General features: G+C 44.1%; 1 protein-coding gene across 1 annotated transcript in view; it reads right to left on the bottom strand.

The window, feature by feature from the left end:
- Window positions 1–19961, bottom strand: part of polo (Serine/threonine-protein kinase polo) — a 108347-nt gene that overhangs the window by 81144 nt on the left and 7242 nt on the right. The window contains exons 4-6 of the mRNA XM_053784558.2: window positions 18425–18520; window positions 17552–17751; window positions 14843–14953 (exon numbers count right to left, since the gene is read on the bottom strand). Coding sequence (XP_053640533.1) covers window positions 14843–14953; window positions 17552–17751; window positions 18425–18520 — 407 coding nt within the window. The remainder of the gene's footprint in view (window positions 1–14842; window positions 14954–17551; window positions 17752–18424; window positions 18521–19961) is intronic.

The following is a 19961-nucleotide window of genomic DNA, read 5'->3' as shown; positions in this document are numbered from 1 at the left end:
GTCATATCTCTAGTTCACCCTTGTTCCTTTAACCCAAATGTCATACCTTACCCGTGACTGATCTTATGAGCTTATCTACCCTACCAGCCCGGTCATTGGTAGAGCTTTCTTGATGAGTACCTCATTAAACAGGATGTGGCTGTTTTGTGGCCCACTAACCCAAACAACTATCACAGCCTGGTTGATCTGCTACCTGGAGTCAGTGATCTAGTTTTCTTCTGAAGGCTTCAACACTTGTTCCCGTAATATTTCTGATATCTGTTAGTAGCAGGTGCAATAGTCTTGGACCACAGATGTTGACACAGTGAATGATGGTGAAAGTTTTTCTTTTTTTTTGGGCCACCCTGCCTTGGTGGGAGACTGCCGATGTGTTAATAAAAAAAAATGTACGGAGAAGCTGCTCATAAACTAGTCAGGTGAATCATTACATTAATTATTATACAATTAAAAATATGCAAACTTATGGAGAATGGGAAGAGAAAATATTAAAATAAATAAAACTACGAGAGACACAGGACAAAAAATTAATTTGGCTTACGACCACAGGAGAGTTAATGGAGAAAAGGAGGACATAGTTATTGCTTTCATCACTTACAGCACCGTCAGATATGACCATCTCTTAAATCTCTCTGCAGTTAACAAGAGTCAGGAACTGGAGTGTGATCACGAGCAGGACAACACTGAAACAAGTCATTGTGTCTGATGGCTTCCCCCTCCTCCCGACCCTCGCCGTGTAATTAACACTATGACGTCACTGCCTCCCTCCAAATATTGGAAAACATTTCGTTTAGGCAACGCCTCAAAGACCACTTGGAGGATGACTGACATTGCACTAAGGCCTCACAGGCCGCTTGAATGACCACTTACACTACTCCAATGCCTCAAAAACCACTAAGAGGATAACGTACACTGGCCACTTAGAGAATGACTGATACTGCAACATCTCAAAGACAACTAAGGAAGGGCTAAGTTCATATATCAATCTTAATAGAACTTACGTATTAGAACACGTTGCAGTAGTAGGTCCCGGGATCAGCTCCCAGACATGCGCCCATATAGACCGCAAGATGTCCTCAAGCTCTTCAAGAGGGAGCTGGACAGATACTTAGTCAACACTTTACCAGTCGGGCTGTGGTTTGTAAGTTGGATTACATGCATCCGACAGTAATAACCTGGTTGATCAGGCCCTGATCCACCACGAGGCCTGGTCATGGACCGGGTAGCGGGGGCGTTGACCCCCGAAACACCCTCTAGGTAGGACCACCACTAACATTTTTCAGGCCATTACCTGACACACACAAAACCTAGCTTCCAGCCTATATACAGTTATTTTCGAAATTTGTATGGTAGAAGTGAAAGTCCCAGAACCGATAACTATACCCTAGTGTTTGCTTAGGTGTCTTAACCAATCTGCAGTATCAATTACAACGTTTATACCTGTTACATCTAACAAGCTTCTTATATTCAACACACACACATACCTTTACTTTCTTCTGATATGTAGTAGTTCTTAATTTAAATATTTATATCCCAACGCAGGTCTGGTCCGAGACAGGGCCATGGGGAAGCTAATCCCCAGAATCATTAGTAGACAGAATAGGACAAGATGGCACAATGTGAAAAGCATTAAAAACAGAAAAAATGCGAAAGATGTAAGGAAATGTACGAAAGTGAAGGTATTATTTTTTGCCTCCCTTCACTCCCCTTCCTATATCTTTTGCCCCTACAACTACTCAACCTACTTTCTACTACCACTATCTGCTTTACCACTATTTTTGTCTCTCTCTCTTGGTCCCGTCTGTCCCACTTGCCTATATACATACTGGCTCCCTCACTATGTTATTGTGACAGTAAATGGGCAAAGTCGGACCGAAACGTCGTCGTAAGCTTGTCTCTATGTGCTGGTTATTTGTAAATAACGCTAAAGGTTGAAGGAGCATAATAAGAGCAGTATACTTCAATAAAAATCCCTATGAATAAGAAAAATTGTCAAAACTAAAACCGAGTCATTTTGTAACCCTCATCACCTCTCAGTCATGGTAAAAAAAAAAAAAAAACTCAAAGGAGCAATAATTAGTTCAGGAACTTGGTGAAACATTGTTCATTACGCTTCCCTCATTACCCTTCCACAAAACTTGGAACATTGCTTATTACGCTCCCCTCATCACCGTTTCCTAAGGTACCAAAACTTTTCTGAAATCGAACTGTGAACTACAATAATAATCATTATATATATATATATATATAATATATATATATATATATATATATATATATATATATATATATATAATATATATATATATATATATATCGACCTATGGTATATAGTAAAATTAGGCTAAACAAAATTGTATTCGTTTAAGTGAGGTTTATAAGTTATAGTCCAAAAATAAAAATCTTTATACAATTGTCAACGAAGAAAAATGATCTATCATTCTGTAAAAGAATTAAAAAAAAAAAACTTTTTTTAAGGGAGCTCGGCCTATTTGGCAAGTTCGGCTTATTAGGCATAACATGTATACATGTGGTATATATCATGTACCACCCATGTTACCAAATTTACTGGTATGACAAGAGGGCGGCAGAACATCCCTGGATGGTTGTTGCCTAGTAATTTCTTACCTACATTACACACTTCTCAAAAATACTTAGTAAATATTTTTAATGAGTGACAAGGTTTGACTAACTGGCCATATAATTTAACACTTATTTCCATCACCTCGTGCTCCATTTCTTCCTTCAACCTATTACTTTGCACTCACCCTCCCATCACCAAGAATACCACTCTCCTATCTCCACTTCCTACCCAGTACCCTCTTTATCTACACCTACCCTCCCTATAAGCACCTACTATCCCTCGCATCATCTATCATACCTCCAATCACCTATCATCTTTCTGTCATTCCCACCCCTTCTACAACCGACGAAATCTAACCCTTCCTACAATCTTTTCCACTCCGGCACCCTACTTACAACCATTTCTCACTCCCTGCACACCCGCCAGCCCCCTGCCAGCCATCACGGACCCCCTTCCCTCCCTTCCATCAGCAACCACTGTAACGTTCCTCTTTAAAGTCATCCCTCCCCCCGACCCCTCCCACACTCCCATTCTGCACCAGCTGGGATTCCTGCCTTCCTAAGATCCATTAATTTTCTGCCCCTGATAATATGATAGCCAGAAAATAATTAAAAGATGCTAAAACTATTGCGGAAAAAAGTTTTTAATTCAACTTCACCAGAGTTTCGAACACATTTCCCGGCAATTTTTTCCCGGATTTGACCCACAAAGGGAGGTAAACAAACGGGTGTCTGTTTTTATTGCTAGGTGAAGAAAGACAGCAGAAGTCCGAGGAAAAGGAGCCCATACGTTTCTCCGGCCAGAGGACAAACTATGACCTTTCAGTTGTGAACCATATGATCTCACCACTCAGATACTTGAGAAAAATATATTCAACATTATGATGCTCACACATGTGCACACGACTAATGTTAGAAAACGCCTGTGTTGCCTTACCCGCCTACGGCATGACAGCTGTTGATGACTAGTATCCTCAGTGACTGACCACCACTGTTGATGACTAGTATCCTCAGTGACTGACCACCACTGTTGCTCACTAGTATCCTCAGTGACTGACCACCGCTGTTGATGACTAGTATCCTCTGACCACCACTGTTGATGACTAGTATCCTCAGTGACTGACCACCACTGCTGATGACTAGTATCCTCAGTGACTGACCACCACTGTTGACTAGTATCCTCAGTGACTGACCACCACTGCTGATGACTAGCATCCTCAGTGACTGACCACTGTTGATGACTAGTATCCTCAGTGACTGACCACACTGTTGATGACTAGTATCCTCAGTGACTGACCACACTGTTGATGACTAGTATCCTCAGTGACTGACCACCACTGTTGATGACTAGTATCCTCAGTGACTGACCACCACTGTTGATGACTAGTATCCTCAGTGACTGACCACTGTTGATGACTAGTATCCTCAGTGACTGACCACTGTTGATGACTAGTATCCTCAGTGACTGACCACCACTGTTGATGACTAGTATCCTCAGTGACTGACCACACTGTTGATGACTAGTATCCTCAGTGACTGACCACACTGTTGATGACTAGTATCCTCAGTGACTGACCACCAGTGTTGATGACTAGTATCCTCAGTGACTGACCACCACTGTTGATGACTAGTATCCTCAGTGACTGACCACCACTGTTGATGACTAGTATCCTCAGTGACTGACCACCACTGTTGATTAGTATCCTCAGTGACTGACCACCACTGTTGACTAGTATCCTCAGTGACTGACCACCACTGTTGATTAGTATCCTCAGTGACTGACCACCACTGTTGATGACTAGTATCCTCAGTAGCTTCTGAGAAAGCCTACCTGGAGGATATTCCGGGGATCAACGTCCCCGCGGCCCGGTCTATGACCAGGCCTCCCGGTGGGTCAGCGTCTGAGCAGCTAGACTGTTACTTCTAGCCGCACGTAGTCCAACGTACGAACCACAGCCAGGGTGATCCGGCATCGACTTTAGGTATTTGTCCAGCTCCCTCTTGAAGACAAGCAGGGTTCTATTGTTATTTCCACTTATGGCTGGTGGGAGGCGTCAACTAAGAAGAATGAAGAAGTGTGAATATATCACAACGAATGAAAGATAACCTTTGCTGAAAGATTCGAGCTAAACAAAGTTTTCGTATCAGACTGAAGGACAAAGGCAACAAAAGGAGTTTTAGGATAGTGCGAGAATTACAAATATTTCTACACATCCAAAATACAAGTTAAGAACTATAAAAATGGACCATTAATCACAGGAGGTTCATACACTGATGATTAAAAATAATAATGAAATTCTAAAAGACCAGTATGAATCAATGTTCGGCTGTCCATTAAACGAAAACTGGCGGAGAATGTGCAATCTTTTTTGCTGCCCCTCAAGGGGTAAAAATAAAAATGGACTTATTCCGGGGGTCAACGCCCCCGCGGTCGAGGCCATGACAGGGTGGAACATTAATTCAATTTTTGCTAAGGGCCGATTAATAATAAAGTGCCCATATCTCTCTTCTAAATATGAAACTATAAGAAATAAAGAAAAAGACTTAATTCTGCACTTAGTAAAACTCATTTCCACAATTTAATCAAACTGTTATTGCCATTTTTAAGAAATATGAGATCATGGATGCTTTTATTGAAGCGCCAACCTGGGTGTCGTAGTACTTTTCTCAAATTTAAATATGGTCAAGTTATCGCCATTTAAGTAAAAGGCAAGATTTTTTTTTGTCCGAGTACTGTGCTTGGTAGCCATTAATGGTCAGAGTACTGTGCGTGAGAACTATTAATGGTCAAATTACTGTGCGTGAGAACTATTCCCTCAGCCACGTAAACATAGTGATAGAGGATTGTGACTGGCTCTAGTAATCACATTTTTGTACAGGTACACACACAAAAAAAAGACTGATCACAGCATTTTTAGACCTCACGAAAAAAAAATTTAATTGCAAATAAATTCACACAAAAAATTAAGATATAACTTTACTGAATGCATATGAAAGTGAAGATGTGGTAGCCACAAGACTTGATCGGTACAAGGAGGCCAAACACCAGGACGGAGAAATCACAAATCTCATGAGGAAACTATACACAAAACAAACAAAATTATCAGCAGTGCATACAGATGTTGGTAGCCACTCACACAAGCGTACGTAATCTCAGTGAAGAGGCGGGGCCAGGAGCTATGAATCGACCCCTGCAACCACAAATAGGCAAGTACAATGAGCATGTGGATACTGGCCTCTCGCTAGGCTTCTCACGTCACGCTGGGCAGTAAGCTTGCTTGAACGTGGACACAACTAAAACCGGCTAGCAGGACTCACCATTCTAACCTCAATAAACGTCTGCAGTCCTCAGTGTTCCGTAATCCGGAATCCTACACACCTAACATGTGGTGTCAGCCTTGTGGACACCCTAGACAAGTTAAGGTAATATTCTATGGAAAAAAAAGTGTGGAAACCGTGGATTGTACTGTGTGAAGGCCACAGCGTCCCAGCCAGCCCTACATCTATTCCACTCTTATCAGCTGAGTTGAGCTTATATTCAAGCCTATGGTTGCTAAAATGTTTCATCTACTTCTCAGTATGATGGACAGTGTTGACGGAAGTATAATGCTCTACTGTGCTGTGTTGGAAACTTTTACACAGAAGCAGTCTCAAGTTCAACAAGCAAACTGTTATATTGGCCATCTTCCGAGAGGAAAATTATCAACCATGTTAATATTCATTTCCATGGATATACTGGGAGGATACATAACCCTCAACACACAATGCTTAATATATTGCATTTATAATTAAGCAACGCTATAACGTAGGACTGGAGCAACCGTCAACAACAAACATAATGGACGCTTTCGCTAGACAGGCACAATAGCAATTAATTACGCAACACAAATTTTAATTAAAAATAATTCATATTTTCCATTAAGCTTCATGTGTAGTTGTAGCAACACTACACTGCGTACATGTGGCAACATGTTACAGCAGCACCACACTTCACCTGTGTGGTGTTACAGAAGCACCACACTTCACCTGTGTGGTGTTACAGAAGCACCACACTTCACCTGTGTGGTGTTACAGAAGCACCACACTTCACCTGTGTGGTGTTACAGAAGCACCACACTTCACCTGTGTGGTGTTACAGAAGCACCACACTTCACCTGTGTGGTGTTACAGAAGCACCACACTTCACCTGTGTGGTGTTACAGAAGCACCACACTTCACCTGTGTGGTGTTACAGAAGCACCACACTTCACCTGTGTGGTGTTACAGAAGCACCACACTTCACCTGTGTGGTGTTACAGAAGCACCACACTTCACCTGTGTGGTGTTACAGAAGCACCACACTTCACCTGTGTGGTGTTACAGAAGCACCACACTTCACCTGTGTGGTGTTACAGAAGCACCACACTTCACCTGTGTGGTGTTACAGAAGCACCACACTTCACCTGTGTGGTGTTACAGAAGCACCACACTTCACCTGTGTGGTGTTACAGAAGCACCACACTTCACCTGTGTGGTGTTACAGAAGCACCACACTTCACCTGTGTGGTGTTACAGAAGCACCACACTTCACCTGTGTGGTGTTACAGAAGCACCACACTTCACCTGTGTGGTGTTACAGAAGCACCACACTTCACCTGTGTGGTGTTACAGAAGCACCACACTTCACCTGTGTGGTGTTACAGAAGCACCACACTTCACCTGTGTGATGTTACAGCAGCACCACACTTCACATGTGTGGTTACAGCAGCACCACACTTCACCTGTGTGGTGTTACAGAAGCACCACACTTCACCTGTGTGGTGTTACAGAAGCACCACACTTCACCTGTGTGATGTTACAGCAGCACCACACTTCACCTGTGTGGTTACAGCAGCACCACACTTCACCTGTATGGTGTTACGCAGCACACTGCAGAATAGTAGGGAGCATAGAGAGAACCTGAAGTAACTAAATCCGGAATGCAATTTGGGACGCCAACACTGCCGGAGATTGAAGGCAGAATTAGATTTTGTCACCGACCAAAAGTGACAGTGATTGCCAACTTTGCAAGAGATTAGCATGGAGCGGCAGTCACCTACTCTCCTCGTGGTCTCTGCTCACATCTCTCAATCAACTGGATACTATCAGAGGCATTTGATTTTAATTTTTTTCTCTAATACAAACTACATATGATACTATCAAGATCACTGCCGACTGTATTGCAAAAAATACACGGGTGCAGTGAAAGCTTTTGTGATAACGTTTAGCCCTATGAACTGATAAAGCTCTACATAGATTAAAAAAAAGGGTTATAACCATAATTTTTAAAAGGGTGGAGGGGTAAGCCAGTGGAAGGCCTCGATCAGGTGATCAAAAGCTCCAGCGGCGGGTCGTCATATAACAGACTCGCGTCAGGAAACATTACTCCTGTTTCCTCACAAATCTTGCCTAACCTCTATACAGACATGTCAGAATAAAAGCTTGCTCAGCACCTATGTCTTGTCTTCATTACAAATACAACTCTTGTTAAGTATATGAATATACGGCAGCCATGGAGATAACTTTGAGAAACATCTTAAGTTTGTTGCCAGACTGATACCTGAGCCATGAACAATAACACTACCACTCACAACCATGTAAACAGCTGAAGTCGCATGCAACACGCAGCGCCTGCTTTGCTTTAAGACATGACCGTGACATACAGACATACAGACATATATATATATATATATATATATATATATATATATATATTTATATATATATATATATATATATATATATATATATATATACACACACACGCACCCCAGTCTACATTAGTTTCCATTTGGATGCACAAATAAAATGCAGCATTCAAAGGAGTATTCAGTTATCTGGATAGGTTGGCACTGTGGTCGGAGACGTGGAAGATGAATTTCAATGTTGACACGTGCACAGCAATGCATTTTAGACGCAGCAGTCTTCAACTTGAATTCAGAATGTTTTGCATGACAACTCCGATCAAGTGGTGTAGAGCTCCATATTTTTATAACAACATGAAGGCAGCTAGGCAGGACCGTTAACAAAAACAAGACGTGTGTGTGGTGCTACAACCACACATACACGAAGTGTGGTGCTACAATCACACACAGTGTGGTCATATAATCACACACTGGTAATACATTCACACTGGTACTACAACCACACACACACACAATGAAGTGTGGTGCTAAAACTACAAAGATCAAAAGCTATACTGGAGGTACTGGTCCTGACAACTCATCCTTTCAAGTCTCACAAACATCTAAGTGGAATTCTTACACACTGCAACAAATTTATGTTAGGTTCGATTGTCCTCTAACCATAAAAATAATAATAAATAACATGCTACATCACCAAAAACCAAACTTAAGGAACCCCATTATGACGACGTTTCGGTCTGTACCAGGCCAATGTCAAGTTGGACCGAAACATCGTCATAAGGCCCCCCCCCTCTCAAGTGCGGGATTCTGATGAAGGGTTGAGAAGGGATGGGGGAGTTAGGAGGGGGGAGTTAGGAGGGGGGCAGTTAGGAGGGGGGAGTTAGGAGGGGGAGTTAGGAGGGGGGAGTTAGGAGGGGGGGAGTTAGGAGGGGGGAGTTAGGAGGGGTAGGAGATGAGGGGGCGAGGAGATGAGGGGAGGAGTGAGGAGGAAAAGTGAGGAGGAAAAGTGAGGAGGAGGAAAAGTGAGGAGGAGGAAAAGTGAGGAGGGGGAAACGTGAGGAGGGGGGAAAAGTGACAAGGGGGGAAAAGTGACGAGGGGGGAAAAGTGACGAGGGGGGAAAAGTGACGAGGGGGGAAAAGTGACGAGGGGGGAAAAGTGACGAGGGGGGAAAAGTGACGAGGGGGGAAAAGTGACGAGGGGGGAAAAGTGACGAGGGGGGAAAAGTGACGAGGGGGGAAAAGTGAGGAGGGGGGAAAAGTGAGGAGGGGGGAAAAGTGAGGAGGGGGGAAAAGTGAGGAGGGGGGAAAAGTGAGGAGGGGGGAAAAGTGAGGAGGGGGGAAAAGTGAGGAGGGGGGAAAAGTGAGGAGGGGGGAAAAGTGAGGAGGGGGGAAAAGTGAGGAGGGGGGAAAAGTGAGGAGGGGGGAAAAGTGAGGAGGGGGAAAAGTGAGGAGGGGGAAAAGTGAGGAGGGGGAAAAGTGAGGAGGGGGAAAAGTGAGGAGGGGGAAAAGTGAGGAGGGGGAAAAGTGAGGAGGGGGAAAAGTGAGGAGGGGGAAAAGGGACGAGGGGGAAAAGGGACGAGGGGGAAAAGGGACGAGGGGGAAAAGGGACGAGGGGGAAAAGGGACGAGGGGGAAAAGGGACGAGGGGGAAAAGGGACGAGGGGGAAAAGGGACGAGGGGGAAAAGGGACGAGGGGGAAAAGGGACGAGGGGGAAAAGGGACGAGGGGGAAAAGGGACGAGGGGGAAAAGGGACGAGGGGGAAAAGGGACGAGGGGGAAAAGGGACGAGGGGGAAAAGGGACGAGGGGGAAAAGGGAGGAGGGGGAAAAGGGAGGAGGGGGAAAAGGGAGGAGGGGGAAAATGGAGGAGGGGGGAAAGGGAGGAGGGGGAGAAGGGTGAAAAGGGAGGAGGGGGAAAAGGGAGGAGGGGGAAAAGGGAGGAGGGGGAAAAGGGAGGAGGGGGAAAAGGGAGGAGGGGGAAAAGTGAGGAGGGAGAAGAGGGAGAAGGGTGGATTTTAGGGGGGGGGGGAAGCAGAGTTGAGAACTGTGATATATATTGCACATGTCAAATACTGCTTCAGCTAGGCTCTTCCCAGCAGTCTTCCAACATGTTCCCGATATTTTTAAAAATAATTTTGCAAGCAGTTCAAGCGAAACTCAATAAAAGAAAGTCTTGGCGGTAGAGTGAAGGTAATTAGGAGAGTGAACATGAATAATGGAGTAGACCTAACACGGTTGCAAGAGTTAATCTAGTTTACCAGCTTCCAGGAACTGCCTGCACTCAGTTGCTACAAGATGGAGCCGTGAATCTCAGTCATTGCACTCTCTTGGCTATCATTTAAGTTATAGGTTATCTGTTGGTAATCATCCCCCCCCCGGGGGGCCTAGTCTTAAACTAGGCCTTTTAAATTCTAGAGGAAATGTTACGTGAATTATTAGGACACTCATGGTAAATAATTACTGTAGTTAACGCTGGTAGAAGTTAATAAGATTTGCTGATCGTTTTGTAAATTCTTGAAGCTAAGACAAGTGAAGCAATCCTGTCTGTGCAAAGGTTTAACAGTTAGATTTCACACTTTTCTGAGACCAGGCCCCACAAGCCCCCTAAAGGGAGGTTCCTTGACGCTGGTGATGGGCTCTTGATCTAAAGAATTGGATCTGTGCTCCAGTTCCCTGAATTGAGCCTGAATACTTTCCATCCCCCCTTCCCACAGGCACTGTATAATCCTTACGGGTTTAGCGCTCCCTCCAAGATTATAATTCTGAACGCAGGTTACTGCCTGCCAGTTTTAGTTTGCCATGTTCTAGTACTAACAATTTGGATCAGACCTATGTTCGCTACAGTCCCGTTTCCTACTTGCTAGTATTTTGAGTAAAACACACTAACGTTGTGGAAGATTACAGAAGTTAGCTTAATAATAATAATAAAGATCGACGTCATTACAGCCTCTTCTTAAAACGTATTTTTTTTTTTTTTACGCATTTACTTAACCTAATTTCTCTGTAATGGTTATTTAAGTTACCTGGAGTATACGTGGACTGGGACGCGGGGGTTAACGCCCCCGCAGCCCGGTCCACGACCAGGCCTCGTTAGGGTAACGTCAATTAATAAAATTTAAAAAAAATTACTAAATACAAAATCTATAAATGCAATAATGAATAAAGAGTTTCAAGTACGATCAGAAAACCAGAATTATTATCCCACTAACAAACTATCCCCAAAGTTGTACAGTAGTCAAAACACCAGGTGTCCAGTATACCTAGTCAATTGTAAGGCTTTCCCCGTTTGTATAATTTAAAAAAAAAAAAAAGCCTCGTCTGCCTTACGAGGCCCAAGAAGGTCGATGCCTTATTCGCAAATAAATTAGTTGGGTATGAAAATTAGCAGTTTACTCATCATACTTCACAGGATAAGTCTTGTTTTGATAGACTTAAGCCTGAGCTGGAAGATTTCATAAGGCGTTGAGGATATATTGGGGATATACTGTGTTCAGTAGCTACAGTAAATTGGAAGATTTATACATAACACAGGAGTACTATCACTTGGGAATTACCTTGGCAGAACGGCCTAGTCCAAACGAGAAATTGAATTTTCAAGTGATAGTAACATTGCAAATTCACTGTCGCAATCACTGACAACCAGCCTGAGAACGAGAAACTCACTGATGCTAAGCAACACCAAGTAAATATAGGCTGACCCTAAACATGTTGGGCAGAACTAAGCTACATTATATTAATTCAGAAGGCCAGGCTAGTCTCGCCAAGATAATATGCCACAAAATCAGTACAGATGGGAAGGGGGTGAGGTGGTGGCAAGGAATCAGAAGGGAGGGGCTGGGATGGGGTAAGATAGGAGTGGAGGTGCAGGGACGGTTTCTTTTACTATATTAAAACTGGACACATCGGCAGTGTGCTGCTGTTATTCTGTGTGATAGTTAAAGTGGGAACAAAAGCTGTTTGCCTGTCGTATTCCATCACACAAGATGGTGCTCATACAGTGTTGAAATGTCAACCTGAGCTGATGAGTAGGGAATGGGGGGGGGGGGGGGGCAGAAAGTCAGGGAACAGGGTGCATGGAGTAGAGGGCATGGGTAGAGGGGGAGGGGGCATGAGTAGTGAGACATGGGTAGCAGAGTGGGGGGATGGGAAAGCAGTGGAGGCATGAGAAGGCTAGAGTGGGGGGCATGAGAAGGCTAGTGGGGGGCATGAGAAGGCAGGGAGTGGGATGCAGGGGAAGACAGGGAGTGGGGGGCATGGGAAGGCAGGGAGTGGAGGGGATGGGAAGGCAGGGAGTGGGGGGGCATGGGAAGCCAGGGAATGGGGGCATGGGAAGGCAGGGAGTGGGAGGCATGGGAAGGCAGGGAGTGGGGGGGCATGGGAAGCCAGGGAATGGGGGCATGGGAAGGCAGGGAGTGGGGGCATGGGAAGGCAGGGAGTGGGGGGCATGGGAAGGCAGGAAGTGGGGGGATGGGAAGGCAGGGCGTGGGGGGATGGGAAGGCAGGGAGTGGGATGCATGGGAAGACAGGGAGTGGGATGCATGGGAAGACAGGGAGTGGGGGGCATGGGAAGGCAGGGAGTGGGGGGGATGGGAAGGCAGGGAGTGGGGGGGCATGGGAAGCCAGGGAATGGGGGCATGGGAAGGCAGGGAGTGGGGGCATGGGAAGGCAGGGAGTGGGGGGCATGGAAAGGCAGGGAGTGGGGGGCATGGAAAGGCAGGGAGTGGGGGGCATGGGAAGGCAGGGTGTGGGGGGCATGGAAAGGCAGGTAGTGGGGGGCATGGGAAGGCAGGGAGTGGGGGCATGGTAAGGCCGGGAGTGGGGGGCATGGAAAGGCAGGGAGTGGGGGGCATGGAAAGGCAGGGAGTGGGGGGCATGGAAAGGCAGGGAGTGGGGGGCATGGAAAGGCAGGGAGTGGGGGGCATGGAATGGCAGGGAGTGGGGGGCATGGAAAGGCAGGGAGTGGGGGGCATGGAAAGGCAGGGAGTGGGGGGCATGGAAAGGCAGGGAGTGGGGGCATGGAAAGGCAGGGAGTGGGGGGCATGGAAAGGCAGGGAGTGGGGGGCATGGAAAGGCAGGGAGTGGGGGCATGGAAAGGCAGGGAGTGGGGGGCATGGAATGGCAGGGAGTGGGGGCATGGAAAGGCAGGGAGTGGGGGGCATGGAAAGGCTGGGAGTGGGGGGCATGGGAAGGCCTGTCGTATTCCTTCACACAAGATGGTGCTCATACAGTGTTGAAATGTCAACCTGAGCTGATGAGTAGGGAATGGGGGGGGGGGCAGAAAGTCGGGGAACAGGGTGCATGGGAAGGCATGGAGTAGAGGGCATGGGTAGAGGGGGAGGGGGGCACAGGTAGTGAGACATGGGTAGCAGAGTGGGGGGGATGGGAAAGCAGTGGAGGCATGAGACGGCTGCGAGTGGGGGGGCATGAGAAGGCAGGGAGTGGAGGCATCAGAAGGCAGGGAGTGGGAGGCATGGAGTGGGGGGCATGGGAAGGCAGGGAGTGGGGCATGGGAAGGCAGGGAGTGGGAGGCATGGGAAGGCAGGGAGTGGGGGCATGGGAAGGCAGGGAGTGGGGGGATGGGAAGGCAGGGAGTGGGGAGCATGGGAAGCCAGGGAATGGGGGCATGGGAAGGCAGGGAGTGGGGGCATGGGAAGGCAGGGAGTGGGGGCATGGGAAGGCAGGGAGTGGTGGCATGGCAAGGCAGGGAGTGGGGGCATGGGAAGGCAGGGAGTGGGGGCATGGGAAGGCAGGGAATGGGGGCATGGGAAGGCAGGGAGTGGGGGCATGGGAAGGCAGGGAGTGGGGGGCATGGGAAGGCAGGGAGTGGGGGCATGTAAAGGCAGGGAGTGGGGGCATGTAAAGGCAGGGTGTGGGGGGCATGGAAAGGCAGGGAGTGGGGGCTTGGGAAGGGTGGGAGTGGGGGGCATGGGAAGGCAGGGAGTGGGGGCATGGGAAGGCAGGGAGTGGGGGGCATGGGAAGGCAGAGTGGGGGGCATGGGAAGGCAGAGTGGGGGGGCATGGGAAGGCAGGGAGTGGGGGCATGGGAAGGCAAGGAGTGGGGGGCATGGAAAGGCAGGGAGTGGGGGGCATGGAAAGGCAGGGAGTGGGGGCATGGGAAAGCAGTGGGGGCACAGGAAGGTAGTGGGGGCATGGGAAGGCAGAGAGCAGGGGGCATGTGAAGGCAGGGAGTGGGGTTCAGGGGAAGGCAGGGAGTGGGCGGCATGGGAAGAGGGCATATGAAGGGAGGGATCAGGGCACGGGAAGGGAGCACATGAAGGCAGGGGGCATTATTTCGTTGCAACTCTCACAAGACAAACAGCATCACTGGCACATGCTCGCCCTATGACATCACATACAAACTCTACTAGACAGCTTTTCCTCATCATACTATAAAGCTGAGCTACCAGTCCAGCATTTATCACTGTTCATTAATTAAAAAGAAAAACTTTTGTTTTTCTTAATAGGTCACCCTGCCTTGGTAAGAGACTGCTGGTGTTGAAAAAAAAAATTAACATTATGACTACAATTTACATAGAATACCCTGGCCATTCTATAAAAACAGAAAAAGCACATCCCTGACTATTCTTGAGTACATACTTACCTTTGTTGTTTATCTCCAGTAAAGGTTTCCTCGTAGCAACAATGGAACACCGAGAATCAAATCTTGGAGCCATGGTGAGGCAAGAGGTTGGTAGGCGAGTTGGAATGTAACCTGTAATATAAAAAAAATAACATGTTAATGTAAATGACTAGAAATACGTGTCTTACAAAAAAAAATTTCTCTAATCTGATTTTTTATGTTTTTGGAGATATTATTGCTTTGTACAGAATAAGCATGATAAAGAACAAGCCAGTGGCTCATATTTGAACAATTTCAACTTAGTGCTGTGAAGTCAACAATAGAAAAGCTATGGAAAAAAATGGAAGAATTTAGCTACTGCAGCATGGGCACAGCAAAATAACACTATCAATATCTGTGGGCCCAGACTACCACAAGATATCAGAAACATTGCTGGAACAAGTGTATTAGTTTCTATGAAGAAATTGGCTTTGTACCTCTACCAAATGAAAGATTAACCAGGCTGAGATAGATATGTGAGCCACCAGCAGTAACAGCCTGGCCCAGGGCCAGGCTGCAAAAGTAAGAAAATTTTTCTAAGCTTTCAAAGAGCAGTCAGAGATGTGAAGATTAGTTAAGACAGGATTCAAAATTCTAACTAATCATGTACAACCAATGATGAAATTGAAATAATTTATATTAAGTATTTTGTTTAAATCTGACTACGACATGCCTAATACTGTATGTAGCTGGATTATTAATTCCCATCTATATTAGGTGAAAAAAGATTGATCAAGTTTACTGAAATTCAAATGAAAAATTCCTTGATATTTCTGTTATGTGGACTGTCATCACCCTACATACACTTATATTTTTTATATCATGCCATGCACTTGTTAACATGACTCCTAGTCTGCAAACTCTAGTCTCTCCTTTGGCTGCATGAGCCCATATACTGCCCTCGAATGGCAGAATTGTGGCATAAAAATAAAGTGACCACTAGCTTAACAGAGTACCTTTCACTAACTGTACACACATTTATATTATACACTGCATAGCTTATTTTTCAGCAAGTTATATTTGGCACTTGAAAAGAGTATGTACCTCTGGTATATCTTAGTCTCTTGCATATCAATTCATCCTGTAGTAAACTTCTTCTCATCAAAAGCTGTAATTACTCTTGAACACACACCATGTGATTCATAGAAAAAAAATACATAATGGCTCCATCACTCCCACCCTTTCTCCTACTCTTAACCCTACAAAATCAGTAATTATATACTGGATGATGAAATGCCATATACAAATTATGGTAGTTCCACATTCTAACAGCATCAACACTAAGCAAGAACCTCAGTTAATATAAGCTGGAATAAAGTACTAATGTTAAAATTAACTTGGAATACCAAAGATATAACCAAGAAGAAATCATTATGTGCCAGATTAATGAACAAGACAATGCCAGATGAAAGAGCACAGAAATTGACTGTAGGATTTTCTTAAGTCTCTAGATGCATAGACAATTACTGAAGGTAGCAAAAATTTTCTAAGTTGGAAGCAGTGACAGTATGAAAGGCTAATATTATTAGTTTAAAATAAGAGCAAGTTTTAAAGATATTAATTAAATGCTACTATCATTGTTCAATATTTTTCTGAAAAGGGCAATATGTGTGGACATGCACCAAAAGTATCCCTTTCTCTCTCTCTCTCTCTCTAAAAAAAAAAAAAAAAAAAAAAAAAAAGGGGGGGGGGGGGGTTGAATAAAACACAAACAGTTTAATTAGCTTTATTAGGGAATGAAGCATCAATATCTGGCCATTCGACCTTTTGCTTTCATTATTTTTCTAATAATTTCTCTTTGGTATTCAATTAACTTTTTTTTTTTTTTTGTTTTTTTGTTTTTTTAAGTTTCATGCCTAAGATTTTATTTGCAGAGACTAGAAATAAGTTGCAGTAAAGATGAAGAGATGTTACTAACAAGTTTTATATGAAGAAAAGTGTTGCTGAGCAAACAAAAACCTGGGTAAAATAATGAAGATTTTTGAGGATGTATAATCCTGTTGATAATAGTACAAGTACCTGCACACATGAACTAAGATTCTTGTCTGAGAAAGGTTGTCATTCATAGCAGCCAAGAGCTATGAATGAGGTTAGATACCCGAGTGGTATTGTAGTCAGAATGACAACAGACCATGTAGAGAAAGGCAGAAATGTATAGCAAGTGGTTTCAAGTCTTAAATCAGTTTAATGAATGCAATGAAAGCAGAGACCAGTAACTGTTCACTAAGCTCCTACATTAATTTGACTAAAATAAATTTTCTAAAGACTTCTTCAATCGCTCACATCCTTCAGCGTTTTAAAATATTTCTTTGGCTTCATAGAGCTTGTTATGGAAAATAATTTTGTCACAAATTACTATCACATGCCCCATTAAAATTAGATTTGTTTAACATAAATGCCAAATAAATATTCCGAAGTTATGTATGCAGCACTGATGTTTTGAATATATTCATCATACCTTTACCCTTGATATACCTTTCAAGAGTTTCGAGTTTCTCTACTCTGAGCCCAGCCATGGGCCAGGCTCGTCTGGTGCTTGCCTGATCAACCAGGCTGTTGCTGCTGGAGGCCCACTGCCCTACATATCCATCACAGCGTGGTTGATCTAGCACCTGGTGAAGATACTTGTCATCATACTGTTAATGCAAATAAAGCTGTACATGATGCAGAAAGACAGCATCTCCAACTTACCCAATGTCATAAAATCGTCGGCAAGAATCACATCAACATTAGGTCTGCGTGTTGGGTCTCCCTGTAGCAGTCTCTGAATAAGTGAGCGGGCAAGTGGACCAATCCTTGATGGTATGTGGTACTCATTTTTTTTAATCCTCATATATGTATCTTTTAAAGTCTGTGTTTCAAATGGAGGTTTTCCCACTAATAATGTATATCTGAAAAGAAACATGTAAGGCACACGAGTTACATAAATTAGTATAATGAAGTCAAAGTTAAGAATTACATAGTGCATATATTTGTTTTAAATTCAAGAGGCATTTTCCAACTAGGGAGGGTGGACAAATTAAAACAAACTGACAAGTTGACCACCTCCCTAATAAACAGTCTCAAACCCATTTTTGGTCAACAGTGCCTGGGAAATTAGGAGTGGGAGCAATCAGGTTTGATCAATGTGGAAGATAATTCCAACTCCATGGATCAGAAGCCCTCCACCTGCTTCAAGGAACGTCCCTTTAAGATCTCATCTTTCATAGGCCCATCTGCCAACATGCATCCACTATCAAATATCTAAATACATGTACTACTTCCTCCATACTCCCTCCCTCCAATATATCAAATTTTTCATTGCCTGGACCTTTGTTAGTCTCATTAAAGTGCTCTTTTCTGTGTTTACTTTTAATTTCCTCCTTTTATACATGCTCACAACCTCATCCACCAGCCTTTGCAGCTTCTCTTCAAACTCTCCTAAAAGGACTATCATATACTAATTAGCTTAATTTAATTCATTTGAGTAATACTCATCAAATGTTTTATAATTGAATGATATGGACAAGAAAAAATAGACCCCAGAAGTTACAAAAGAGCCCTGTTAGCTGATTAAGTACTTACAGAATGCAACCTATAGACCAGATATCAACTTCATAACTGTGACCCTTCTTGCAGAGGATTTCTGGAGCAATATAATTTGGGGTGCCACACAGTGTTCTGTAAAGATAAGAGCATACAGTACTTGTAAAACACACAAACTAGATTTAAATTTAAAGCTACAACAGAACCACCATTTTAATACTGTATAAAATTTTACATAAAAATTACAAAACTGGCATTACAGATACAAACCATCAAATTTAGATATTTTCACACAATGCATTACAACCCCCCCGACCTCTCCTTGCTCCTGCCTATATAATCTTTCTCCAAGTATCTTCTATTAACTTGATAAACTCTGCTGTACAGGCCATACTAAATAATATACTAAATAATGTAACTTAGTGGGCACAACAAGGACTCTTAAAACTAATGCCAAATAAACACCAAATGAATGTTAGGTTTACACAGAGGCATAAACGTGGAGACACAAACATTTCTTCTAAATGTGTGTCTCATTAAAGTGTAAATTATCAAAAAATAACTGTAAATCTTGTCATCCTACAAACTGTTACTACAGTATCAGTATTGGAAATACAAATTTTACACCTCTGTGAAACATGGAAATATTCTAATGATCTCTAAATAACAATAGATCTGAAAATAAAAATACAGTGGACCCCCGCATACCGTACTCATCGCATACCGTACAATCCGCATACCGCTCGCTTTGATCGCAAAAATTTTGCCTCGCATACTGCCCAAAAACCCGCTCACCGCTCTTCGTCCGAGACGCGTCCAATGTGCGCCCTCAGCCAGCCTCACATGTTCCGCCGGTGGCATTGTTTACCAGCCAGCCTCCGCAGTAACATCCAAGCATACAATCGGAATATTTCGTATTATTACAGTGTTTTCGGTGCTTTATCTGGAAAATAAGTGACCATGGGCCCCAAGAAAGCTTCTAGTGCCAACCCTACAGGAATAAGGGTGAGAATTCCTATAGAGATGAAGAAAGAGATCATTGATAAGTATGAAAGGAGTGCGTGTCGCCGACCTGGTCAGGTTGTACAAGAAACCAAAATCAACCATCTCTACTATTGTGGGCAACAGAAAGGCAATCAAGGAAGCTGTTCTTGCCAAAGGTTTAACTGTGTTTTCGAAACAGAGATCGCAAGTGATGGAAGATGTTGAGAGACTCTTATTGGTGTGGATAAATGAAAAACAGCTAGCAGGAGATAGCGTCTCTCAAGCGATCATAAGCGAAAAGGCTAGGAAGTTGCATGAGGATTTAATTAAAAAAATGCCTGCAACTAGTGATGATGTGAGTGAATTTAAGGCCAGCAAAGGTTGGTTTGAGAGATTTAAGAAGCGTAGTGGCATACATAGTGTGATAAGGCATGGTGAGGCTGCCAGTTCGGACCACAAAGCAGCTGAAAAATATGTGCAGGAATTCAAGAAGTACATAGACAGTGAAGGACTGAAACCTGAACAAGTGTTTAATTGTGATGAAACAGGCCTGTTTTGGAAGAAAATGCCAAGCAGGACCTACATTACTCAG

Source organism: Cherax quadricarinatus, chromosome 60 (genome assembly GCF_038502225.1).
Source record: "Cherax quadricarinatus isolate ZL_2023a chromosome 60, ASM3850222v1, whole genome shotgun sequence".
NCBI classification, from domain to species: domain Eukaryota; kingdom Metazoa; phylum Arthropoda; class Malacostraca; order Decapoda; family Parastacidae; genus Cherax; species Cherax quadricarinatus.
Note: the sequence above shows the minus strand (reverse complement) of the source record. Positions and strands in the feature narration are given on the sequence as shown.